Source organism: Crocuta crocuta, unplaced genomic scaffold (assembly GCF_008692635.1).
Source record: "Crocuta crocuta isolate KB4526 unplaced genomic scaffold, BGI_CrCroc_1.0 scaffold128, whole genome shotgun sequence".
In the NCBI taxonomy this organism is placed as follows: domain Eukaryota; kingdom Metazoa; phylum Chordata; class Mammalia; order Carnivora; family Hyaenidae; genus Crocuta; species Crocuta crocuta.
This window is the reverse complement of record NW_027532232.1, coordinates 218,363-229,590: the sequence shown is the minus strand read 5'-3', so window position 1 is coordinate 229,590 and position 11,228 is coordinate 218,363. Positions and strand designations below refer to the sequence as shown.

At 53.9% G+C, this 11,228-nt stretch overlaps 2 protein-coding genes across 2 annotated transcripts in view; both read left to right on the top strand.

The window, feature by feature from the left end:
- Window positions 1-11,228, top strand: part of LOC144242995 (olfactory receptor 6V1-like) — a 309,970-nt gene that overhangs the window by 108,441 nt on the left and 190,301 nt on the right. The window lies entirely within an intron of this gene.
- Window positions 4,333-9,764, top strand: FAM131B (family with sequence similarity 131 member B). Its single transcript, XM_077778006.1, has 6 exons — window positions 4,333-4,606; window positions 4,964-4,999; window positions 5,257-5,350; window positions 5,643-5,840; window positions 8,000-8,143; window positions 8,341-9,764. Exons 1-6 carry the CDS (start codon window positions 4,553-4,555, stop codon window positions 8,811-8,813), a joined length of 999 nt encoding a protein of 332 aa, XP_077634132.1. The 5' UTR covers window positions 4,333-4,552; the 3' UTR covers window positions 8,814-9,764.

Below are 11,228 nucleotides of genomic sequence, written 5' to 3'. Positions count from 1 at the left end.
CGGGTTCAATACCACCATAGTTCCAAAGTCGTGATGAACATGAAGGCTGGTGTAAGAAATCTGCAGCAACTGTTGTATAATAGAAACATCTGCGGGTTTTATGCGCAGTAAAGACACAGCACAACAGCTCTAGCAGCACTGTGCTGTGCTGCCTGTGTGCATAACTGAAGGACACGGGGAATTTCAGTAACAAGTCAGTGGACATACAGATTTAAGTCTTCCCAACCACGGTTATGGACTCTGGGTTCTGCCCATGGGTTCTGGGGCAAAACTCCATGTTTTATTTTGTTTTGTTTGAAAGTTTATTCTTTTTTATCTTTGAGAGAAAGAGAGAGAGCAAGGGAGGGGCAGGGAGAGACAGGGAGACAGGATCCCAAGCAGGCTCTGCGCTTTCAGCACGGAGCCCAAAGTGGGCCTCAAACCAACAAACCCATGAGGTCACGACCTGAGCCGAAGTCAGGTGCTTAACCGGCTGTCCCACCCAAGTGCCCCCGGAGTCCCTGTTTTAGATGGCACTGTTTCTGAATCTTGGTTTGGTTCCTTTTGTCCAAGAGCTATCCATAGGAGATTAGGGGCATGAGGCAGGAGCCACAGAGAGGGTGAAAGCATCATTTCACCATGTTGTACCAATACCAGACTAGGGCACTTGGCCAAGATCCCACAGTTTCAGACTTTGGAAATGGACTGGTTAATATTGTGATTTCAAAGTTTCAGACTTTGGAAATGGACTGGTTAATATTGTGATTTCATTGAGGGCCACACTTAACTGATGAGTGGGCTGGGACATCTGTAAGACACAGGCTTTCCTCGGGGAATCCCATAAATTACTTGGGATGGGAAGTCTGACAAAAAGCAGGAGAATGTGTGTATGTGATTTTTAAACAAAAATTGATATACTCCAATTCTTATATTACAGCCTGCTTCTCTATATAATATTATATAGAGAATATATATATATATTATATATATAATATATNCAATATATCTTTTTCCAGGATAATTTTTCAACAAATACAATTATAAAATATTATCAGTGGCTACATAGTATTCTAAGCATACGCCGGAATTTATTTCATTAACCCCCAGATTTGAGCACGCGAGTTCTTCCATTATTATGTAAATAGCGCTCTGATGGGTGCTGTAGATTAAATCTTTGTCCACGTTCTATTTTTATTTCCTTCAAATATTTCTATAAATGGAATGGCTGTGTCACAATTTAGTCATGTCACAACAACAGCAATGCGTATTTTAAAGATTTTTTGATCGGTACTGTCAAATCGTCCTCCAGAAAGGTTGTTCCTATTCACATCGGAACTGGAATCTTTGACCTTGGCTCAGAAGATGGCAAAGAGACGGGGAGAACGCCTCTAAATAGGGAGAAGTAAGAGAATCCTGTTCCAGAGGCAGGACGAAGGCAGGCCAGTGTTGTGCCAATGATGTTCTGCTCTTCTCTGGTGCTGGGAATACCTTTAAGGTAGAATGTGAACCAGGGCTGAGTCTTCAAGACCTGGGGTCCCTGGTATTGACTTAGTTTAGATCATCTGCATAAACCCAGCCTCCTATAGCTGTGCTAAGGGGATGAAGGGGAGTGCTCTGTATCCATTATTGAACTAGACTAATAGTGAGAATACTGGAATCAGAGAGCACCCCCAAGGAAGAGCAGGTTCACGTGGGAAGGCGTGAGCAGAGCTGACCACTTTGTTACTTCCTGACCTGGACATTCCCATCAGTGCTTTTTGTCCACACACACAAAAAAATGAGAGCTGACTGCCATTGCTGTAGTAAAGAAGGCTATTTCTTTTCCTCCTCCTCCTCCTTCTGCCTCTCCTTTCTCCTCCTCCCCCCACCCCCCATTTTTCCATTTTTCTTTCCTTCGCAGCTAGACCGTATATTCCAGAAGGGCAGAAGCCACGTGATGCTTCTGTCGTATATCAACAATAGTAGATATGGGGAAAAATACTTGCGAATTCTTCTGTCAAAATCAGGTATTGCCACACAACGTACCAGACGACTGAAATCTCAGGGGACTTACTAACTGCTCTCTCTTCTCTTTCATTGTTTTGTAGACGCAGATTTGGTTTATTTCCTCAGGCACAGAGACCAGAGATCAGTTCTCTCTCCTTAATCCCATCTCCCAGATCCGCAACTAGACTGCTAGCATCTTCTCTCACATCTCATCTGGGGTTCCACAGAACGCGCTGATTATCACCGCAGAGTTTATAGAGTCCCCACCCAGACTCTAAAGGTTAAAAAGGTGCATCTGTGAGACCTGGCCTCTTGCCCTGGGGACCCCTGGCTGGGTGCCCTGCTCCTGCCCAACCTCAGGGGGGACATGAAAGCAGGTGGAGAGCAAACAGCCCCTGGATTAGCATTTGCTCTGTCCTTGGTCCAGACATGACCCCGTCTGCTCTCTCCCACTTTGGGTTTGTGGGTGCTGCTCAGAGAAGAGTCTCCTTGTCCTTCCTTGTGTGACTTTCCTGGACTTCACTTCTTGCCTGCTTTAACCCTGGTGCCCGCGTGCCCCCGTCATCTCTCTCAATCATCAATCATCATCTCTGCCTGTACATCTCTCTCAATCTTTTTTTTTTTAATTTTTAAATGTTTATTTATTTTTGAGGGAGAGAGAGTGCGTGAGCACCGGAGGGGTTAGAGAGAGAGGAGACACAGAATGGGAAGCAGGCTCCAGGCTCTGAGCTGTCAGCACAGAGCCCGACGCGGGGCTTGAACTCACAAACGTGAGATGACCTGAGCCAAAAGTCAGACGCTCAACCGACTGAGCCACCCAGGCGCCCCATCTCTCTCGATCTCTTACCCACGAGGCCCTGGGTACCTACCTGACCCCTTCTGGCTAGCCGGGGGGGCAAGCCTGTCCTCTCTGACTGCTTCCCGACACCCGTGCTCTCGTTTCTCANGCACACGGGCTTCCCGAGTCTTCTCTCCCCTCTGCCTCTGCCTCTCTTACACCCCCCGCCCCACGCACCCACTCCACGCTCACAGCTCAACGAATGAGTCCCACCCTCTCCTCAAACCCCCAATTTTTCCCATTCCAACTCCCCATTTCTCCCGCCTACACGACCCAGTGACCTCAGGCTGAGAGAGTAATTCGTATTATTATTACAAACAAACTCACTCTCCGGAAGCCTGATTTCTCTGAGACCCGATTTATTTCCATGGATACCCCCACCTCTGCTTTCACCTCTTCCCGGGGTTCTCTCTCCCCCCCTCCCTGCCCCCCAGGGCTCTGACTCAGCTCTCCCTCCCCTACAAAGGCCACCTCCCCCTCCCCTCTTGCTCTGCCCTTCTCATCCCTCCTTTCCTCTCTGTCCGCCCCATTCCTGCTCTCTACGCCCAGAGGTCCATTTCCTCGTCCCTGCCGGCCACAGCCCGTGGTCTGACCCATCTCCTCACTCCCCTGTAGCCCTGAGGGAGAGGGGCCCACTTAGGAGGGGCCCGACCTCCTTCCCACCCGTTAACCACAGTCCCTTCTGCACTCGCGGTGGGGATGCGTGCTGAATGCCTCCTCATGCTCAAGACCCCGTTCCCTTCACCCCTTCTCAAGAGTGGGCTCCTAACCCCGGATTCAGAGTCACAAAACTCCACGTGCACGAAGGATCTATGAGGTCAAATGCTCCCACCGCTTTGTGGATCCTCGAGCCCCTTTCCAACTGCTCAAGCGGCTCCTGCCCCGCCTCGCCTCCCTCCCTCCCTTCCTCCTGGAGAGGCACCGCCCTGCAACCTGAACAGTTATCATCCTTGGCCCCCAGTTTCCAGCCCTCAAACCCTGTCCACCCTTCCCACCGTCTTTTGTCTTCTCTTTGCCTTGAACGTCTATCCTTTTAGTTACTGGTTTAGAAACTCCCCTTCTCTCCTCCTCCGACCCCTCTGCTCCTCTCCTGTCCATCACCTGCCTCCCCAACGGTGAGGGAAGATCACAGCTCGGTCTTGGCTTCCTCTCCTGTCACCATTTCTGGGTGAACACACCCAATTCCTGCCTCTGTCCCCACCACCTCTCCTTCCTGTCAAATTCGCCAGCACCAAGGTACACGCCATGAAGCCCCCATGGAGAGATGCCCGCCCCTAAAGAAGTTCTGCCCTTCTTTGCAGGAACATAATACATGAGAAGCACAGCTCTCTTACTGTCCCTGCAGAAAAAGTCACGGATTCCTCCAGGCAGAATAAAGAACTGTTTTCCTGCTAAAGCCCCACCACGGATCCCCTCCATTTCAACAACAACAAATAAGGCCATATAACACTTTTCTCTGTGCTATTCTTGGTTGAGCTCAAAGGGAGTATTTTGGCTCAGCCTTAAGTGTGTCCCTCCCAAAAACATGGGGGAGAGGAGGGCCCGTGCCGTCGGAAGGAGCAGCGGCTGGAGGGAAAGGAGGGGTCCGGAGGGGCTGCCCCTGTGTGGGCTCAGCATTCTGAGACCCGGGAGGGGCCTGTGGGCTGGGACCTAGGGAGGCTGAAGCTAGAGCAAGGAACTGTGGTCGCTGCAGGGAATGAGGTGATCGCGGTGGATTGGAAGGGCCTGAAGGATGTCGACCAAATCCACATGGACAGCACCAGCTCGCTGCACGGGAGCAGCCTCCACCGGCCGTCCACCGAGGTGAGGCCCCGAGCCGGCCGCCCCCCTAGCCAGAGGGCTTTAGAAGACCCCAGAGACCATCCTGAGCAAAGCCGCCCGGCTGCCTGATCCTTGAATTCTCTTCCTAAATTCCAAGAGAACATTCCAGACACTCCTTCAGACTGACACTTGTGCAGAACATTTCTCCTCCTCTCCTCAAAACACAGGCCAAATGTTCCACACTGAGATCCTAATTCCCTGTGTTAAGCTAAGGGGGAAAAAAAAACCCCTCTCTACTTCACACGCTTCTGGAAGTCCCTGGGGTGGGGGCGGGGGTGGGGACTGCTTACATTTCTGGAGGCGCCTGTGATCCCCATTCCTTTTCCTCTCTCCTCACAGCAAACCCGAACTGATTTCTCCTGGGATGGCATCAATGTGAGTGCACCCCCCCAACCGGCCTCCCTATTTCCCCGAGCTCCTCTCTCTCATGTTCTCCCTTAGATCGGCCACAGAACACAGCTGTTCTAGGTTCCCTGTTACCTGCCATGCTTTTCAAGGGCAGCTGGGGGGTGAGCATCCGTGGGACTCCTGGGTGTAATGAATGGGTCCCTCATCGTCAGCCCTGGCTCAGACCCTTCCTCCTGGAAACCATGAACTCTCCTCTGCCCCTCCTCCCACATTCTCCATCCCAGCTCTCCATGGAGGACACCACTTCCATTCTTCCGAAGCTTAAGCGAAACTCTAATGCCTACGGCATCGGGGCCCTGGCCAAGTCATCGTTCTCAGGTGAGACTCCCGAGCTGGGGACGCATCCAGAGAGGAGAGTCCCCACATACTCCCGGTCTCAGTCTCCTTGCTCCTTCAGGCCTAAAGAAGACTCCCCACCCTTGACCTATTTGCCCTTTCCTTCAAACCCTCCTGTCCAAGTTAGCTCTCATGTGGAGTCCTGGGGGATCCCTTTCCCCGCTGGATGGAGTCCCATGGGACTCGGGTAGGGACACGGGGTAGATCTTGTATGGTGTGCGGTGATATCTTGATGTGATATTCCGGAGGATGTGGGGAATGTCTGGCCCTTCAGGGATTTCTCGCAGCATGAAGGACCACGTGACGAAGCCCACAGCCATGGGGCAAGGCCGGGTGGCCCACATGATCGAGTGGCAGGGCTGGGGGAAGACACCAGCCGTTCAGCCACAACACAGCCACGAGGCGGTGCGCAGGGATACCGATGCCTACTCCGACCTCAGCGATGGCGAGAAGGAGGCGCGTTTCCTAGCAGGTACTTATTCCTGGGACCCTCAAGAGACACGTCTTCAGGATGGCCAGAGACTGACCTTCCAACCTGACGCCCTCTGGCAGGACTTGCTCTATCCATATCATGACCGTGAGACTGAATTTCCCAATCAGCTCTGATTTCAGGCACTTGGACTTAACTGATTTGGATAAGGGTCCTCAAACGTATTTTCAGTATCGTCTCAGAAGTTAAGGAGAATGACATGGGACTGTGGGCCCACCGGTTCCAGATCGCCTTCTCTTCTACATGGGAGGGCTGTCAGCACTGGACAGAAAGGCAGGGGCCTCTGACTCTGAAGGTCTCTCCTTTCTACCCATGTTCTTTGTTTTAGTTTTCCGTTTCTTTTTTTTCCCTTTTGAGAGAGAAAGAGGGGTGGGAAAGCAGATGAGAGCAGGGTAGAGGGGCAGAGGGGGAGAGAGAGAATCCCAAGCAGGCTCCACGCTCGGTGCGGAGCCTGACGCAGGGCTCCATCCCACAACCCTGGGATCATAGCCTGAGCCGAAATCCAGAGTCAGACACTCAACTGACTGAACCATTCAGGCCCCCCTCTATCCATGGTTCTTGAGGAAAAAGAAGAACAGGCTGTGGGGATCCCTTCTAGCCTTTGCCCTTCAGCACATTATAGTAGTGGACTCCCTTGCTCGGTGCATTACTTGTGACAACCACTAGAAGGTCAAGGGGCCTGGGTGAGGAGAGGGCGGTGTACAGTAGAGGTTTCTTTCCCTGTAAGACAGGCATATAGCATATCTGCAATGGTGGTCAAGCCCCTTTAACACGTCTCAATAAGATATGTAGGAAGAATAACATCCGGAAGAGAAGCGAGGTATCTCTGTGTTGGTGGTATGGATGGTGGAAGAACAATCTGTGTGGGGAGGAGCCAGACATGTAGTGGGTAGGGAGTAGTTTCGGGCAGCTGGCAATGTAAACTTCAACTTAGGACTTGGGCTAGAAAGGGGTCTCCCAAGTTTGCCCATCCTCCTTAGTCTACACCCCCTCCCTTCTCCTTCCAATTTCTTGAACTTTCTGCTTTTTTTTAAATTTTTGAGAGTACACACACGTGTGGGGGGGGAGGGGCAGAGAGAGGGAGAGAGAGAATTCCAAGTGGACTCCATGCTGTCAGGGCAGAGCCTGATACGGGGCTCAATCCCACAAATGGTGAGATCATGACCTGAGACTAAATCAAGAGTTGGACACCCAACCGACTGAGCCACCCAGGTACCCCTCTTGACCTTTCCATTTGATACTACTGTGGACCTACAAGCCCATGGTGCTCCCTTGGGGATTCTCTGTTGAAATCGAACCCTCTCATTTAAATTCCTCTGTCTTTGACTATCTAGTACTAGCTAACATTCTTAAAACCTTCCAAAGATAAACTTCTGGAAATTCCTCATTTCATTCCCTTTGGATATCTTACCGGAAGACCCCTAACTCTAGGAATTCTTTTTTTTTAAGTTTATTTTTTGGATGGGGAGGGGGGAAGAATGAGTGGGAGAAGGGCAGAGAGAGAGGGAGACAGAATATCCTTAGCAGGTTCCATGCTCAGCCCAGAACCCAACATGGGGCTTGATCTCACAACTGTGAAATCATGAGCTGAGCCAAAATCAAGAGTNCACGAACCGCGAGATCATGACCTAAGCGAAAGTCGGACGCTCAACCGACTAAGCCACCCAGGCGCCCCTAGGAATTCTTAATCTGATCTTCTGGGAAATCTGATGAGGTTTGCCCTATTTGGGGGTGTATGCAGTCTGTGCTGTCCAATACAGTGGCCACTGGCCACATGGTGGCTACTGAGAATTTGAAATGTGGCCAGTCTGAATGGAGACGTGCAATCAGTATAAAATACCCACTGGATTTCAAAGACTCGTATGAATAAAATACTGTAAACAATCTCATTAATAATTTTTATACAGATTAAGAGTTGAAAGATAATCTAATATATTGGGTTAAATAAGATATATTATAAAAATTAATTTCGCCTGTTTTTTTTAAAGTGCCTTTTCTGTGTCTACTAGAACATTTGAAGTTACGAAAGTGGCTTGCGTTATATTTCTATTGAACAGCGCTGCCTCAGTGTCCCCCTACCCCATGCATGTGTCTAAGGGCTCCCGGAGGTATCTTGTGCCAAGATACAGTGCTTCTCCTAGGTGTCATGGAGCAGTTTGCCATCTCCGAGGCCACACTCATGGCCTGGTCTTCCATGGATGGTGAGGACATGAGCGTCAACTCCGCCCAGGAGCCATTGGGCTGCAACTACAGCGACAACTACCAGGAGCTGATGGAGAGTCAAGGTGAGAGATGGTTCCTCCCAGGCCTTAGAGGCCTCCCCTGCCATCTAGGCTACCTCTGTCCATCCCTGTTCTTCTGAGCCTTTCTGTTCATCTCAGCTTTCCTACTCTCCTCCCCACCGTCTCCCTCTCATCCTTTGGATGTTGTTACCGCCTTTGACGTTCTGTAACCCTGCCGACTTCCATGCTTCTCTTTACAGATGCCCTTGCTCAAGCCCCCATGGATGGATGGCCTCACTCCTACGTGTCCCAGGGCATGTACTGTCTGGGGTCATCAGATGCCTGGGAAGCCAGCGACCAGTCCCTCATTGCCTCTCCGGCCACAGGATCCTATCTTGGCCCTGCTTTTGATGACTCGCAGCCTAGCTTGCACGAAATGGGGCCTTCCCAGCCTGCTTCCGGATACTCCGCTCAGGAGCCGCCACCTTTGCTGGGGGCAGACACTGACTGGGCCCCGGGGGTGGGTGGAGCGGACCTGGCTAGGGGCCCTGCTGAGGAGGAGAAGCGGCCGCTGGCCCCCGAGGAGGAAGAGGATGCGGGATGCCGGGACCTGGAGTCACTTTCCCCACGAGAAGACCCCGAGATGTCCACTGCTCTCAGCCGGAAGGTTTCCGATGTCACGTCCTCAGGTGTGCAGTCCTTTGATGAGGAGGAGGGCGAGGCTAACAACTAGCTTCCACCCACTCCACGCCCAGCCTTCCACTCCCGGCTGAGGGGCCTGGCTGCAACAACACCCTCCCTTCCCCCAGCAGTACGGCTGAAACCCGGGCAGAAGACCACGAGGAGCCCAGGAGTTGCCTGTCTTCGCCAGGAGGATGGAGAAGCCACGGTGGGATTTTATCCAGGCACATGCTGTAGACACCACAGGTCTGGGAACTGCGGCCCAGGCTACCAGATGGCCGTGAACTTTGCTTGGCTGCAGGCTTCTGGGTCTGGGGGGATGAAGCTGCAGTGTGTCTCCAGGACAGGAGCCCAGAGCGCCTTGTAGCCGTCGACGGGGATCTCAGCTCTTCACGCTCTGATTCGTCTTCCAGGAGCTTTGACTGTGGCTGTGGGAATGCGTCCTCTCTCCATGTCACTCCTGCTTTTCCCCGACTCTGCGTTTTCTCTGGCTGTGGCCCCAGCTCAGCCCCACCGTGAGGAACGGACCTCAGGGGTTATCGGTATGGCTCGACGGGCACAGGGGAAGCCACCGAAAGCCACATGTGCTCAGAGGGTGGAGTCTGCCCTCAGTGAAAACTGGCTTCTGAGATCAGGAGTCACGGGGGAGGTACATGTGGCAGCTGGAACGCACAAGGACTCAAGCACGATCCTTTACATCAAGGCCTGCCCACAGACCAGAAGGTCCCCGAAGAGACCAGGAACAAACATGGCCGCTGTTGTGGCATCTGGACTGTCCCACGGCTGGAAGGGGGATCCGAGGATCCGGGAAGGGGCCCGGCTGGGGCTGGCTGCTCCAGCTCTTGCTTCCCTTTTCTGCCTTCTGTCTCCTCCTCTGGGAGCCCTGGCCCTGAGGGGGGGACGTGGAATGCAGGTGTCCTGGCCCAACGGGGACGCATGAGGGCTGTGTCTCCCTCCCCCCTCTGATTCTCTGGAGCTGTTTACACTTTTCTCTTTGCCTTTTCTACATTTTTATAACTTCTTGGGGACTCAGGGTTGAGTGGGGTGGAGGGCAGAGTCCGGTGCTGCCAGGCCCCGGCCAGAGGGGGCTGTTGGCTCAGGAGCAGTGTGGGCAGGCGGCTCCTGCGCCCCTTCTTCTGGGCTCCCAGGACTCCAGAGGGGGCCTCACAGGCGTTCTCCCTCCCTCCCCAGGCCTCCCGTGGAGGAACAGAGGAGAATCAGAGTATTCTTCCTTCCTTTCTGGACGGGGACAGCGAGGCGTACGCCCCTGGAACGGCTCGCTCTCCCACACCCAGTTCCCGCCACGGTGGGGACCTCTGCGCGGCGCCTCCGAGAGAGATCCTGGCGGCGGGGCCGGGGTGGAGCAAAGGACACGGCAGCTGTGGACTGGACGGCACACTGCCCTGCCCGCTGCAGTGGCCCCGGGACAGTCTGGGTAGGGGAGAGGAGCTGAGAGCTTCCTCGTTGCCTTTCCTCGCGGCCGACTAAGGCTCCGGGTCCAAGGCCTGGTGTCCTACCCAGAGTTTGTCAGGGCTCCTACCACTTTCTCCTCTGCCAGGAAGGGAGCACCGTCCCGGACCCTGGACAGAACTCCCCCCCCCCCCCCCACCCATGCCCCAGACTTCTATTTCTTTGGAATGAGGAGGTTGAGAGTCGGGGTGTTTCTGTCCATCCATGACCCCACCCCCGTGGAGTTCGCACTTCCATCTGTCTGTGCTCCTAAAACGCAGCCGAGGACAGGGGCCCGTGTCTTCCGGGGAGAGGGAGAATGGCCTTCCTGGGCTTGGTCCTTGGAGGACCCAGGACTGGGCATGGTGAGCACGGGGAGGCGAAGTCACCTTCTCCACGGCTGTCGCAGCTGAAGGCCTCTCGTGTGTTTGGGAACGTGGCCTGAGCCACGAGCTCCGGGAAGTGCGCCCTTGCCGCCCGGCCCTCACGCTGGACTCTGCCGCAGGCCCTCAGGGCTTTGCATGCTCTCGGGTCCCCGGGTCCCCGTGTCCTCGCCTTGCGCCACCTGCAGTCTCAGTTCACCAACTTTCCTCTGAGCCTCACCCCCTTCGTGCCTATGGTCTGCCCCCCTCGCCCGGACCGGGGCGGCCACCCAGTCCAGCGGGTCCGTTGGATGCAGGTCCTGTTCGTTCAGGGCCCGCGGGGTTGGGAGAGGTGGACTGAAGTCGCGTTCTCCCCTCCCTCCCTTCCTCCCCCCTCCACTGAAGAAGCCAAATGGTCCCTGAAACAGTGGCCGAAACTGGGAGGGAGTCCAGCAGACTTGACGCCAGGAGGGGGCTTGCCGGCCAGAGGTCTGGTGGGGGCCTGCAGTTCCCGCCCTGAAGAGGGAGAAGAACCAAGGAGCTGCCCTGGGACCCTCTCAGGACTCTGGTGGAGGGGGAACTGCCTCTCCGGTGCTGGGGGCAGGGTGCATGGGGTTCGCTTATAGCCTATTCTAGGGGGAGGGGAGGGGCATGTG